General features: G+C 37.9%; 1 protein-coding gene across 1 annotated transcript; it reads left to right on the top strand.

The window, feature by feature from the left end:
- The first annotated feature begins 393 nt into the window (after nt 1-393).
- Nucleotides 394-15,722, top strand: LOC143022032 (ryncolin-1-like). The gene is made up of 4 exons (XM_076179967.1): nt 394-490; nt 1,397-1,561; nt 3,239-3,363; nt 15,597-15,722. Exons 1-4 carry the CDS (start codon nt 394-396, stop codon nt 15,720-15,722), a joined length of 513 nt encoding a protein of 170 aa, XP_076036082.1.
- Nucleotides 15,723-16,419: the final 697 nt, after the last annotated feature.

Genomic DNA, 16,419 nt, shown 5'->3' with positions numbered 1-16,419 from the left:
CCCGTGAACGTCACCTGGCTGTTCAAAGTGGGGTTAGCGGGTCCTATAGCTGTCAGTTGAAGTTGGTCCGTCGTTCGAAAATGACGTCGCCTTCGCTCGCACCGCTCCACTCAATTAGTTATATTCTGACAAATATTATATAAAATATATATATAAATATATATAAAATATTATAGTTCCTGTCTATATATATGAATATATAATATATATGATATATAATATATATATATAATATATAAAATATTATAGTTCCTGTCTTCCTTGGCGTTTCACAGTTTTCTTCAGTGTATCACAAAGAGAAAATGGACGCATCCAAATGACGTCAGAAGCTGCGCAGAACTGCTCCAGCGGTTAGACCTGTTTACTTAGACCTTGGCCGGATGGACGGTGCTGATGCGCCGAGCCCCAGCCGACGTCCACATCAACTTCAACCGAAAATGGGACGACTACAAGAACGGATTCGGGAACCTGTCCTCAGAGTTCTGGCTCGGTCAGTTACACCTTCAGCCCGCTGGGAACGACCATGGGATGTGTTTGAATTTTTGCTGGTCGTCACGTATAATTTCGTTAGATTCTTAAGTTATAAAATATCTATGTATGATTGATTTTCGACTGCGAGTCTGCAATTTAAACACATACTGGTACTACACATGACAGTGAACTGCATGGTCATTAAAGTCACCATTTCAGAGGTGAAAGATTTTTTTTCCTTGACCGCTTAACCATTAAACATTTTTTTATAATATTTTAATCCCCTCCGCCCTCCCGCACAAATTCCCTCGGACACCCATGGGAACGATCCCTTGGTTGAATAAAGTTCGTAAAGATCGCTACTTTGTGCTAAGTGCCTTTGGTGTGATGAGAGTATTGTCATTGTTATCATTATCATTATTGTCATTGTTATTATTATCATCATCATCATCATTATTATTATTATTATTGTTGTTGTTTTGTTATTATTAGTATTAGTATTATTGTTATTATTACTATCAGCAGCAGCAGCATCATAAATCATACATTATGGCCAAAGGGTGAAGGAAGTGGCCGAGTCCAAGGGCACATTCACCCACATTCAACCATTGACCCTCTCAGCATATCATGGCCGTCTCTGTTACCCGCCACATTGTTCGGGTCAAAACCAATGCAGCGAGACACAGCACCACAATAGCAGGACCCAACAGCTGATGCTGGTCCAACCCCACAGTTTCATTATATGATACCCCCCCACCCCCACCTTCCTCTCCCTCTCAATGCATTCCAAAATTCTGCAGAGCAGCCAGGAACATCCCTCCACATATCTCGCTATACCTATCATTATAACACCCTTGTTATCAATATGATTATATCATTATTACTTTTATCGCTATATGAATTTATGCTGGTGTGTCCACACCAGGGCTGGAGAAGATGCACCTTCTGACGAAGTCTCGTGCTGTCGAGATGCAAATTGATGCCGAGGACTTTGAGGGTGCCACCAGGAGCTACCGCTATTCGTCCTTCACCATCGCTGACGAGGCCGACAACTACCGGTTGAACTACGTCAGCTACCTCGGAGTAATAAGTAAGTACCTGCTTTAATCACCGATATATATCTGACATACAGCTTTACACCCATCTTACATTAAATCAGGCCAAAGTTTTTCCCTTTTCTTACTCATGTGTGGAGCTGATTTATCATTTTCCTTATTTCGTCAAATGTGCAGTTCTTTATATTTCACCGTTTTCTTTCCCTGTGTCTGTTTCACCCAGAATATCTAATAAATGACAACCCACACGGTTTTAGATATAGACAGCCTACCATGACTGATCTAGTAGTTTTTCAAAACAGTTGTCTCAAACTACGACCTATTAATCAGCATAGGTTTAATCAATCTTAACTTTGAAAGGACTTCTTATGTTGTTTCACACGCGATACTGCTAACTAAACTGACTTTGCATATCACATAATCAAGACTAGTATTGGCCAATCGTAAACAGCGAAAATATGTTACTAGTGGAGTTCCTCAGGGTTCCCTTATTTGGGCCTCTTTTGTTCGTAGCATGTACTCGTACCAGCACCATACATCATAGAATAAATTCTATTACATCTAAATTTGCTCGCCGTATTAGGTTGTATAAAATAACAAATTATCACTCGCATAGGTTTAAAATTTGAGAAAAAAATAGATGGTCTATTGCGGTGATCTGAAGAATGACGTATGTCAGTTTATAGTTGTGTGCACAGATTAAGAAAAAATGAATTACAAATTGATTGAGTTATTTGGAAAAAAATGGGGAGTGTAAAATATCTTGCTGTAATCATCTGTAACGACCAAAGTATTGTATTTTTGCCCCAGAAAGAATAAATGAGGTTCTACGACTGATAACACGATATTTCGACCTCAAACATTTAATTATCATCAACCAAATACACAAACCAATAATACGCCCACGTTTGGAATATGCTGTTTCCCATATAATCGCCAAATCTCATTAAAGATATTAATCGATTGAAAAAAGCGGCAAGTACTAAAGCTGAAACCAAAAATCAGAAACAAATCATACGAAAACCGCTTAAGACATTCGCATTTATTTCTCATACAAAAACAGTCTCAGGAATTGGCCAAAATTAATGTAGGCTTTCTAGATATTAAAGGGAATCTATTATATGATAACTGAGAAACATGTCACACTAAATGCTAACAACATAAGAAATAATGGACGCAATTTGATCTAGAATTAGCGACAAAGTAGCAATCACAAACTCAGTTAATGGCATATACTTCTTGGAGAGGCGACGGAATGTAGTACAGTTTGAATATCTAACATTTATATGAACACTTAAAAATTATGCTATAATGTTTACCAAATGGTAATTACAGTTGTTTGTTTACTTGCTCCTCTGTGTGTTTATTTACTTATTTATTCATTCATGAATCTGTTTGAATGTTTATTCATTAATTTATTTATCTATATAATAATTTATTATCTATTCATTTATATATTTATTTATCTATTTATCATTTGTCTATTTGTTTATATATTTATCTGTTTGTGTTTATTTACTTATTTGTACATTTGTATATTTATTAGTTACTTTATCAATTAATTCATCATGTATCTATTACTTCTCTCGTTGCAGCGGAGTGCCTGTACAGGGCTAAGGGATCAAGTTTATTTACTTATTTGTACATTTATATATTTATTAGTTACTTTATTAATTAATTCATTCATGTATCTATTACTTTTCTCGTTGCAGAGGAGTGCCTGTACAGGGCTAAGGGATCAAGTTTCACCTCTATGGATAGAGACAACGACCAAAGTTCAACCTCGAACTGTGCATCAGATTACAAGGGTGGTTGGTGGCACCGGGAATGTCATAGTGTAAGTACAATAGTTTGCCATATCACCCACCCACCCCATACTATGTGCCACTGTTTGCTGTCACGCTCATGTTTACATACAACTCCATGATGAATGGTGTAGAAAGACCTTGGTGCTGTTATCTCAAGTGATCTCAAACCAAGCAAACAGTGATCGAAGGTTATAAAAAGTGCAAATAAAGTGATTGGACTTATAGGTAGTGCTTTTGAGTTTAGCACTGAAGAAATCATTCCTAATATTTACAATGCTTTAGTCAGAAATAACCTAGAATACTGTGTACAGTGCTAGTCATCAAATTACAAAAAAGATATACAGAAGTTAGAAAGAGTGTAGTGTAGAGTAACAAAGTTCATTCTTTGGTTGCTGAACAAACCGTACGAAGAGCGCTTAAGTGAACTAAATTTGTTTAGTCTTTCGAAACGGAGATTGAGAGATCTAATTAACGTATTCAAAATTGCCAAAGGGATTGAAAACATGGATGTGGAAAAATATTTTTAAAATGACACCTCCAACACAACTGGGAGTAATGGATGCAAAAATGTAGGAAATTTATTTATTTCAAACAAACGTGGCAAAATACTCTTCCTTCAATCACGCCGTTAATATATGGAAAAGCCTACCATCAACGTCATCGATTGTTCCACTGTAGAGGTATTCAAAAAACGTCTCGACATTTACTTAGACACAAATTCCCGATTAGAATTATCTGCTTCTATATAGATTTAGGGGGAAAAGAAGAAAGAAAGAAAGAAAGAGAGAAAGAAAGAAACGTTATGTACCGAAACAGCCATGTAAAACCAATAGGTCGAAGATTGATTGATAAAAGAAATGTTCATTTTTCGTAAATATTCATAATTCGTGTTGCATTATTGATATTGATCTGCATGATGAAAAAACAAATGAAAATTCATTTTATTGTGAGGACTCGTTTAAATTTGAGCTTAATAAACCCAAAAAGTCACCAGTTAAATGTTCAGCTAGTAAATGTTTTGTTTAATTTTCCCAGGGTTCTTGGCTTGTACTTTACAAATATACCACTGCATCATTTATTTCCAGGTGAAAATAATCGATTATTAATCATTTATTGGCCGCAGGAGGAACCGAAGTAATCGATTACACACACACACACACACACACACACACACACACACACACACACACACACACACACACACACACACACACACACACACACACACACACACACACACACACACACACACACACACGCACGCACGCACACACACACACACGCACACACGCACACACACACACACACACACGCACTCACGCACACACACACACACACGCACACACACACACACACACACACACACACACACACGCACTGGTCGAAGTGACAGCAAAGTTTGGAACTCCATGAAATATTCAAATTTCGTCGATCTCAACGACGAAGGAGTACCTTTGTTGTATTAGTAGGGAAGGGGAAAGCTCGTGGTGTAGTGCGAAGGTGAAGAAAAAGGAGAAAGGGAGGGATTACCGAGGAAAATGGAAGGAAATGAAGAAGGAAACGAACGGGCTCCCCCGGACGTCAGAAGAAATGTCAACAAGAGGGCTGCAGACGACGCAGGTGAAGTCGAAAATATCAGTAAAGGCACTTACTTCTTACTTACTTCTTACTTCAGCTCCCAGTAGTAGGCGTTATGCCTGTCAGTGGTCCCAGCATGTTCCTCCATTTGGCTCTATCATGGAAGGCCCCTTCCTCCCTCAGAGTTTCGATGTTGGGCAAGTCATGTCTGCTGAGGGCTTCTTCAACATTTTCTTTCCATCTCTTTCTCGGTCTTCCTCTTGGCCTTCTTTCGCCCGGCATCCACTCCCAGCATCCCCTTGCAATTCTTTCTTCATCCATTCTTTCTAAATGTCCTAACCATCTTAACTGGGCAGCATCTATTTTGCTTAGCATGGAACAGACGCCAATGCTTTTCCTTATGTCTTCATTTTTTAATTTATCTCTCCTCGTCTTTCCAACTATGGCTCTTAATGGTCTCATTTCCGCTGCCTGAATCCTGCTTATGTCTACTTTTGTCATTACCCAACTTTCTGAGCCGTATGTTAGGGTAGGAGACAAGACAGTATTGAAAATGATTCTTTTCACTTCTAAAGGTACATGTTTTTCTTTTATTATTGGCCAGAGAGCTCTAACATTTGCACTAAATTTATTTATTCTTTCTGAAATATCTCTCTTATTTCCACCCTCCTTAGTGACTACACTTCCAAGATATTTGAAGATGTTTGTATTTTTTACCATCTTATTTCCTATGGTGATGCTAAACTCGTGTTCCTCTCTTCTGCTAACGGTCAGTATCTCTGTCTTTTCTACATTCATTTTCATGCCTTTCCTTATAAAGCACTCATTCCACCTTTTTATGTCTTCTTCAATCTCTTCCCTATCTGTGCTCCATTCAGCTATATCATCTGCATAAGCCATTATTCTGTTCTTATAATTTTCTTCTTTACCTTCTTTAAAATCCTCTATTACAGTTTCCATATATGCTATAAAAAGCAGAGGGGATAACACACTTCCTTGTTTAACCCCTGTTTCTACAGGGAACCACTTTTCTGCCCCCTTTGATGTTCTAACACTGCATACACAGGGGTAATACAAACTTTTTATAGCTTTCTTTAGATGTCCCTTGATACCATACCTCTCCTCTATACATTTCCATACCTTTTCTCGAGGTATTGAATCAAAAGCTTTCTGTAAATCAATGAAAGCGATGTATAGGCTTTGGTTATATTCCCATGCCTTCTCTATTATCATCCTTAGTCCAAAAGTTAAATCCGTTACTGATCTATTACTTCTATAACCATGCTGCTCTTCTCCTAATGAAGGTTCTACTAGGTCTCTTACTCTTCTCTCAATTATTCTCTCGTATAGCTTTGTGATGTGGGGTATTAGGGAAATCCCTCTATAGTTGTTACAATTTCCAGCATCACCCTTACCTTTGAAAATTGGGACTATTAGGGTTTTACCCCACTCCTCTGGTATTCTTCCTTCTCTATAGATCTTATTTATGAGCTTCAATATATTTTGCTGTACTACATTTCCCCCTTCCTTTATTAGCTCTATTGATATTTCATCTACTCCTGGTGTTTTGGAATTCTTCATTTCTCTCAATGCCCATTCAATTTCTTTTTGTGTGATTTCATCATGTTCTCCATCTAAATCTTCCTCCGCCTCTTGCCATTGTTCCTCATTTCCTGCATTTAGGAGCTCCTGGAAGTATTCTGTCCATCTGTTGTCTATCTCATCCTGATCTGTAAGAACATTCCCCTCTAGGTCTTTAATGTTATATTGTTTTGCCTTGCCTTTTCTATATGACTTTGCTATACCATATAGTAACTTTTTCCCTTTCTGCAAATCCTCTGTCAATCTCTCTCCCAGTTCTTTCCATGTCTCTGTCTTTGCTCGATATTTTGCAAGATTTGTTTCTTTCCTTGCCAGTACATATTCTGCTCGGCTTTCCGGTGTTCGTCTTCTTAGCCACTTTCTTAACTTTAAAGTTTTGTTTTTTACTGCCTGTTTGACCTCCTCATTCCACCAAGGTGTGTGTCTTCTCCTATTTCCTCCGATCCATTCTACCCCTAAAGTTTCTTCTGCTACTTCACTGATTGCTTCTTTCAAAATGTCCCATCTTTCTTTTTCCTCATCATTTTGCTTCTCTAATTTTTGTGTAAGTTTAGTTTTATAAGCATTCTTTTTATCTTCCTCTTGCAAACTTTTTGTTTTAAATATTTTTCTTTTTCTACATTGCCGTGGTTTTACCTTACCAATCTTAAGATCAGCCACCAGTAACCTGTGATCTGAATCTAAACTCACTCCTGGTATTACCTTTATATTGGTGAATATTCTTCTGTCTGAACATATTATGTAATCGATAATTGATTTTTGATCAAACTGTCCTGTATTTTGATTCCATCTATATCTAGTGAATTTATGTTCCTCTTTATGTTGATAAAAGCCATTCATTATTTTCAAACCGTTCCTCATGCAGTAATCTATCAGTTTTTCTCCTTCCGAGTTTCTCGTCCCTTCGCCAAATGTCCCTATTATACTTTCTATTCCTTCTCTTTCCTTTCCTACTCTAGCATTAAAATCACCAATCAAAAGTCCTATATCGCCATCTAGAATCTCATATTCTTCCTCTAAAAGATCCAGGAAATTTTCTTTTTCTTCTTCAGGACATCCCTGTTGTGGTGCATACACTTGATATATATTGTACTTTCTTCCTTTTATTCGTATTGTACACTTCATTAATCTTTCATTGATCAATTTCACCTCTTGAATATACTGCGTCAGTCTTGGTCCCACTATCATAGCTACCCCGTGCCTTCTCCCTCTCTCTTCTGATCCACAGTACATTAAGGTATATCCCCCTCCGAGGTCTCTTCCTTCATCTTTTCCCCAATGTCTTGTCTCTGCCATTCCTATAATGTCTATCTTTCTTTCATTCATCATCTCCAAGATTTCTTCCTCTTTGTCTCTATATGTTGCGATGTTAATAGTTGCAAGTCTTACTTTGTGGAGTGTCTTGTGCGAATTTCCTTTACGTTTCCGATTTCGTTTACCAAAGCGCCGTCTGGATTCCGAGGCTGGTCGTGGAGTTTCACGAGCAGAAGACTTTTTACATCACCGGCTAGCTAGGCCTGTCGTAGCAACCCTTCTCCTTTCTCATCCGGGCTTGGGACCGGCAATGGCAAGGCACTAAAATTAGAAATATTGATAAGAACATCACAATAGAAAGTGAAGATAATAATTTCCATGGACTTAGTGTGGGAGGGGATGCCAACCTCCCACGATATGAAAATCTCTAGAGAAAAACTAGAGAAAATGATCGAACACTGGGAGGTTAGGTTCAGCCAACTTACACGGATTACGCAAAGAGTTGATAAATTGGAAGAACTAAAGAAGGAGAACCAAAACCTAAATAAAGAAATAGAAGAATTAAAAAGACAGTTAAAAGAAGTAAAAGATGAGAATGAGGAATTAAAGAATAATAATAAAGAGAATAAAGAGTCCATAGCAAAAGAAGTACAGGGTTGGAAAAAAGTCCAAGAGAACAACAAAATTGTATTTAGAGATATAGTGACACAACAGATGAAAGAACAAACTAAGGACACAGTTATTAAAGTGATGAGAGAGAAGGAGAATATAGTAAGAGACTTAGCGGACAAAAAGAAATGTATAATTATATTAGGGATGGAAGAGAAGCATAATCCAAATAGGACTACATGAGTAAAAGAGGAGAAGGGAAAGATAAACAAGATATTAGAAGTAGTTTAAGAGGATGAACAAGAAACAGAGAAAGAAATTGAAGAAATATATAGAATAGGGAAATACAATACAGATAAGACCAGACCAATTAAGTTTAAAACATTCAGGTCACAAACGACAGCAGAGAATGTCTTATCAAAACAGGGTACCTAACAAAAAGTGATCAGTATAATCAGGTATGAATAAAAAGAGAGATGAAGAAAGAGGAAGGAGAGGAAGATAAAACAAAAAGAATAGAAGCTAAGGAAAAAAAAACAAGAACAGAACAGAGTCAGACAAAGAGAAATTCTATTGGAGAGTAGTGGATATGAAAGTGAGGAAATGGTTCATAGCAGAGAAAAACGGAAGGAAAACAGAAAACACGATGGAAGTAGCAGAAAATTAAAAGTGTCTTACACAAATATAGATGGCTTAATAACAGGCTTCAACGAACTGAATGATTACCTGAAGGAAAAAGAACCGGACATAATGGGAATTGTAGAGACAAAATTGAAAGGTCCACTATCACCCAACAGTGTAGGACATGGTGCATATAATTATTGGATTAGAAACAGAGAGGTAAAACAAGGGGGTGGAGTTATGTTCCTGACTAAGAAGGATATAAATGTGAGGAATGTCACATATGGAAAGAATAGAGTAGAGATGATTATGATGGCAGTGGAAGACAGGGATTGGAAGAGCAGGAAGTTTGTAGTAAGTTATGTGCCTCCTAAAACGGCTACATGGGAAGAGAGAGAACACAAAAATATGTTAGAAGACACAAAGATAACACTAAATAAGATAATGGAAGATAGAGGAAGAATAGTTATAATGGGTGACTTTAATTGTAAAGAAATCTGCTAGGAAGAGATGACAGCAAAGGGTGGAGACGACCAATGGGGAAATGTACTACTTGATATGATTAGAGAACATACAATGACGCAATGGATACAAGTGAATACTAGGTATAGAAATGAAAAAAAACGATCAAGACTGGACCTAATAATCACATCAGAACCCGAAATAGTGGACAAGATTGAATATAAGACACCAATTGGTAAAAGTGACCACATATTGGTTGAACTGGAACTAAATGAAAAATACATGGAAAAACCGAACAATGTAGTAAGGGAAGATTGATGTATGGATTTTTTTTTTTTTTTTTTTTTTTTATAAGAGAATTTTTTCTAAAAGCAGACTGGGAAAGGATACACAAGGAGGAAACAACAGTAGAAGAGAAATGGAATATTTTGACAAAATTTATAAAAGAGTGGAAAAGTATGTTCTAAGACAAAAACAAGAAAAAGGATATGTAAAGTGTTGGTACAACAAAAGATACAGCGAGTTAAAAGACAAAATGGAAGAAAAAAGACCTGAAAAATGGAAATATATACTAGTTATAGAAATCAATATGTACAAGTGTGCAGAGAAGAAAAGAGAAAATACGAAAAAGATGTCATAGAAAAATTTAAAGATCAACGAAAACTATTTTATATATTTGTAAACAAACAAAAAAACAAGAATTAGAGAAACTACGACAAGGAGGAGTTGAATACACAGAGGAAATAGAAATGGCAGAAATTATGAACAAGCATTATAAATCGGTGTTTACGAGGGAGAACATGCAACTTAAGAATATCGAGTGGGAGGAGAAAGTCCCTATGAAAGAGATAGAAGTAACAAGGAATGAAATAATGAATCACCTGAGTAATCTCGATGTCAGAAAATTGTATGGACCAGATGAAATGGCAAACTGGATATTGAGAGAATGCAGGAATGAACTAACAGACAAAATACATAGTCTAATAAGCAGTTCATTGAAAGAAGGAAAAGTTCCAGAAGATTGGAAAAGAGCAAATATAGTACCAATATATAAAGGGGGAAACAAGGAAGACCCTACTAACTATAGACCGGTCTTTCTTACAAGTACGATAGCTAAAATTTGTGAAAGAATTATCAAAATTAGATGGGTAAGGCATTTGGAAAAAACAACGTACTAAATCCAAGGCAATTTGGATTTAGACAAGGACGATCATGCATCACAAACTTAATGTGCTTCTATTCAAGGCTAATAGATGTAATACAAGAAAGAGATGGATGGGCTGATTGTGCATTTCTAGACCTGAAAAAAGCTTTTGATAAGGTGCCACATAAGAAGTTGCTAAAGAAATTAGAAACTGCAGGAGGAATACAGGGCAAACTGCTGAAGTGGATGGAAGACTTCTTGCATGAAAGAAAAATGAGAGTGGTGATAAAAGACAAACATTCTAATTAGGATGAAGTGATTAGTGGAGTTCCACAAGGAACAGTTCTGGCCCCAATAATGTTTGCTATATATATTAATGATATGGATGAAGGAATTGAAATTTATATTGATTTTTTTTTTTTTTTTTTTTTTTGCGGACAATGCAAAAATGTTGAAAAAGTGAACACTTCAGAATATTGTGAGTCGCTGCAGAGTGATCTCAATAAAGTATGGGAATGGAGTTGGAAGTGGGAGATGGAATTCAATATTAAGAAGTGTAGTATAATGGAATTCGGAAGCAAAAAAGAATAGTGGGATGATATAAATTGGGAGAGGAAGAAATTAAAAAAGAGAATGAGATGGACCTGGGAATCATTATTATGTATAATATATCCCCTGAGAAACATATAGAAGTTTTTTTTTTTTTTTTTTTTTTTTTGAGAAACGAGAAATATAAAAGCTGGGGGAGAAAAAATGCTACGCCCCTTTTTAAGGAAAATAAAATATCAAAATCATACAGGGTATTGATGTTCTCGCAAGTCATCTATATAGGCGATTTGTGCTGGTGTTAAATTTCCGTTCAAAACACCCTTTTTATATTTTTTAATTCTTTTTTTTTTTCCTTTAATTAATAACTTTTTTTTTTTTTTTTTTTTTTGCTTGCTTTTCTTGTTTCAAAACTTTGCGAATCGTTAAAGCTTTTGCTTTGGCCTCTCTCCGTTCCTTTCTAGCCTCCTTCTTCTTTATTCGTTCTTTTTCTTCTTCTTCTTCGAGTTCTTCTTCTTCGAGTTCTTCTTCTTCGAGTTCTTCTTCTTCTTCTTCGAGTTCTTCTTCTTCTTCTTCTTCGAGTTCTTCTTCTTCTTCGAGTTCTTCTTCTTCTTCTTCAAGTTCTTCTTCTTCTTCGAGTTCTTCTTCTTCTTCGAGTTCTTCTTCTTCTTCTTCTTCGAGTTCTTCTTCTTCGAGTTCTTCTTCTTCTTCTTCTTCGAGTTCTTCTTCTTCTTCTTCGAGTTCTTCTTCTTCGAGTTCTTCTTCTTCTTCTTCTTCTTCTTCGAGTTCTTCTTCTTCTTCTTCTTCGAGTTCTTCTTCTTCTTCGAGTTCTTCTTCTTCTTCTTCAAGTTCTTCTTCTTCTTCTTCTTCGAGTTCTTCTTCTTCTTCAAGTTCTTCTTCTTCTTCTTCGAGTTCTTCTTCTTCTTCTTCTTCTTCTTCTTCTTCTTCGAGTTCTTCTTCTTCGTTCTTCTTCGAGTTCTTCTTCTTCTTCTTCTTCTTCTTCTTCTTCTTCTTCTTCGAGTTCCTCGAGTTTTTCTTTTTCGAGTTCTTCTTCTTCTTCGAGTTCTTCTTCTTCTTCTTCCTCGAGTTCTACTTCTTCTTCTTCTTGTAACATAACGAACTTTCTTGCTTGTTTTGAAGTGTTCCTGAGGTTTTAAATGACGTAAAGGAAAATAACGTGTTAAATCCGACTAAATTCTTTAGAAAGCGATTCGATAAAGGGGACGTTCCGTTATATAAAGCCTCAAGATCGCCGTTGAGTTTCGTCGCTAAAAACATTGGTGTTTGTCCCACATTACAACATATGGTTCTACGTTCTTTTTCCCATAGTAACGCTTGACAAAACTTACATCTGAATGTTCCAATTTCACCGATCGAATGAAGTGGAACCCCTTTCTTATCAGTCTCTCGTAAAGATCCTATGTAAACCGTGGATAACCTCTCTAACGACTCCACAAATATTTGTTTATTTCTTATTGAGTTTGTTACGTTGTTCTCGCAAGTCATCTATATAGGCGGTTTGTGCTGATGTTAAACCCCCATTTAAAATACCCCCTTTGGATTTTTTTCATTCCTTTTTTCCCCTAAGCAATAACTTTTTTTTAGCTTACTTTTCTTGTTTCAAAACTTTGCGAACCGTTAAAGCTTTTGCTTTAGCCTCTCTCCGTTCCTTTCTGGCCTCCTTCTTCCTTGTTCGTTCCTCTTCCTCGGCTTTTTTACGGTCCTCTTTTTGAATACGAACCATTTCAATTTTCTTTAGTCGTTCTTTCTTGTCTTCAATACGTTTCTTAATCATTAAATCTTTCGCTTCTTGAATTACGTTGACGTTTTCTTCCACTTTCGTGTCAGTGCTTTTACTAATTTGATCTCTTACTTTTTTAATAACGTACTTGTTAACTCGATCTATTCGCCTCTGGGCTTTAAAAGTTCTTTCAAGATAATACTTTTGATAATCTGTGTGATCCGATTTACCACCCTTTTTCGTAAAACTTTTGTACCCTGCGAAGTAATGCTTTTCAAACGCACACAAACTCTCTTGTGAAATTTCCCCATCAAATGCTTCGAGAGACTCAAAAATTTCGTCGCTATATTTGTAGTTTTTATCTTCTTTCAATCTCTTACTAAATGTTAATAGTTTTCGATGGAACAATTTTATTGATTCTCTCACTGAAAATGTATTGGTATTGCCGTATAAACTTGGAAAACTCGAAGCATGTTCACGCCTCAATTCACACATTTGTTTTTTGTTTTCGTTCAGAAAAGCTTTGGTCAATTTTTTTTTTTTCTGCGTAATCCATTTCCAAAAATGACGATTTCTCTGCACCTTTAACCTCGATAACTCGGGCATCTTTAACGCGGGTAAAGAAGCGTCCTAAACACAGAACGCGAATATACACTTATGCCCGCCAGGCGTCCGGGCGATGTAACCAATTTGCCCCAAGCGCCGCTGGCCGCAGGAAAAGAAAATTTTCGGAAGACAAATATTTTTATTTAGTATAATATATAATCTAATAAGAACAAACAAAATGGCATTTACATACCTGGACGAAGAAATTGTGAGGAAAATACTAGTCACTTTGATAAGACTGGAGTATGCAGCAACGACGTGGTCACCCAAAAAAAAAAAAAAAAAAAAAAAAAAAAAAAAAAAAAAAAAAAAAAAAAAAGTATAACAAAACTTGAAAGAATACAAAGACCAATTACGAAATTGGCACCAGCGCTTTCATAAATATCTTATGAGGAGAGGCTGGCATAACTTGAGCTACAGACATTAGAGCAAAGAGAGAGAGGAGATTTGATAACTATTTATAGAATCATGAAAGGTACAGAAACTATTGATAGAGAGGAATGGGATAGTAAAATTACAAGAGGACACGGAAAGAAAATCAAGAAAGACAGTTTAGAAGAGACCTAAAAAAGAACAGCTTTCTCCACAGATGAATAGACGTTTGGAACAAGTTAGATGAAAATGTGGTGTGTGCTAAAACGATACACGAATTTAGAAACGGCCTAGATAAAACGAGATATGAAGACTGGACACCACGAGCATAGCTCCCCTTCCCGTAGAATACAACTAGGTAAACTAGGTAAATACACACACACGCGCGCGCTCCCACAATCCGGATCCTGGTATCCTGTTTTTCATCCTCACTACAAGTTATCAGATTGATACCCACCTCCGTTGCCGCCAACGTTATGGAACAGGGCGGAGAGGGTCTGCTCCACAGAGGCGTCGCTGAAAGAGGAAAGAAGCAGGTTGAGGAGGGTATTCCGGGCTAACGGCTACCCGAATCAAGTAGTGAAAAGGTGGACGGCGCCGCAGAGAAGAAAAATAGACCGGGGCGAGACACGAACAGCCACAACCAGGATAACGGTCCCTTACGTGAGGGGTGTTTCAGAGGTCGCAGCGAGGATATTGAATAAAAACGGGGTGACCATCACGCACAGACCCAGTAACACGCTACATGGAGCTCTCACCCGGGTCAAGGATAAGGTGAGCAAATTGAACCAGCCCGGGGCGGTGTACAACGTCAGTTGCTCCGATTGCACAGCGCGCTATGTGGGTGAAACAGGAAAACAGGCTAGTACAAGACTACAAGAGCACCAAAGGGCAGTAAATAGAAAAGACCAGAGTTCGGCGGTGTACAAACATACTGAACAGCACCAACACGAGTTCGACTGGCAGGGCGCAAAGGTACTCTACAACAACAACAGGAAAGGAGGCAGACTGTTCTTGGAGGCGTGGGCCACTAACGAAGACAGCATAAATAGGTCCATAACACTCAACCCCATATATGCAGGGGCAAGAGAGAGGTGGAAAAGTATCACGAACAACGGCGGGGGGTAAATGTCCTCCCCCCTTCTCTCCCCCCCTCCACCACCACGCGCTCTCGCCCGGCGCAGGTTACCGCGTCCCCCTTCTCTCCCCTCCTCCCTCCACCACCACGCGCTCTCGCCCGGCGCAGGTTGCCGCGTCCCTCCTGTGGGCACGGCTACTCGTATATTTAGACCATGTGATTTCTGTATTCCATCGTATCCCCTGAGGACGGGTCCCGGACAGGACTCCAAATATCGGGAATAAATTACCTACTTCTGGGTCTGGTGTTTTCTACGTTTCCACCATTATGATTCCCGGACTCCAGCTTTTTTTCGCACACACACACACACACACACACACACACACACACACACACACACACACACACACACCACACACACACACACACACACACACACATATACATATATATATATATATATTTATATATATATGCATGCTCGCTATTTTGCAAAAAAGTCTGATAACCATCATACTAAAATACTACAAAAAAAAAAAAAAAAAAAAATTATGTCCCATCCCCTGTATAATGTAGATAATACTTGTACTGCAAAACTATCTCCGAACTTTGGAATATATTGGCTAAATATTGTGTGATCTACTTCCAGGTCCATCTGAACGGCGTATACTACGGTGGGCCACATGAATCCAATGCTGATGGAGTCAACATTTATTGTTTTCGGGGCCATTACTACTCCTTAAAGTACGCCTCCATCAAGGTCAGACCCCAATAGACACAAGTCCTTCTCTTCGTCCTCCTACTGGCCACTGGAAGTGTTGAAATTCTGTGTGATTCTGTGGTTCAATCCCGACTTCTTCCGCCCTGTGGAGACGTGGCAGATAATCGCAGCTGCGGTGGATGTCAGGATCGTTTTAGGCGTTTCCCACATACGAAATCAGACTCACATGTGATTCAATGTGAATGTATGGGGTTTCGTGACTTTTTGTTTAGTCACTGGGGAGAATGGGCATTGGTATGCTGTCCCCTTGTCACTTTGTGTAAGCTGGTTTATACACACACACACACGCACACACACACACACACACGTACACACACACGCACGTACACACACAAAAAAGAAAATTCAATAAAGTAATAATATGAATTATGTAGTATGAAGCTACCCACAATGAAGGAGCGAAGAGAGTCGACATAATAGTTATACAACATTTAGAAATCGTCGGAGAGTCTCAGTCTATGCTCCTACATGGCACGTTAAAATGTCAGGAAACATAAGAGATGATATACTTTAATTTAATACACAACATAATTTAAATGTATGTCGGAGCAGAGACAGTACCAATGCCGCACTCCTATCTTACGCCCCATGTCAGCTGACAGAAATCAGAGAGGAATCGCGATCATTATGCAAATGTGTATATGACAGTATTTCAGGCCGATGGGCCTGGTGTCAAATGAGACTATTTATC

This window comes from Oratosquilla oratoria, chromosome 43 (genome assembly GCF_046742065.1).
Source record: "Oratosquilla oratoria isolate Oo_2021 chromosome 43, ASM4674206v1, whole genome shotgun sequence".
Classification (NCBI taxonomy): Eukaryota; Metazoa; Arthropoda; class Malacostraca; order Stomatopoda; family Squillidae; genus Oratosquilla; species Oratosquilla oratoria.
The sequence above is the reverse complement of the archived record's forward strand: the minus strand, read 5'-3'. Positions and strand labels throughout refer to the sequence as shown.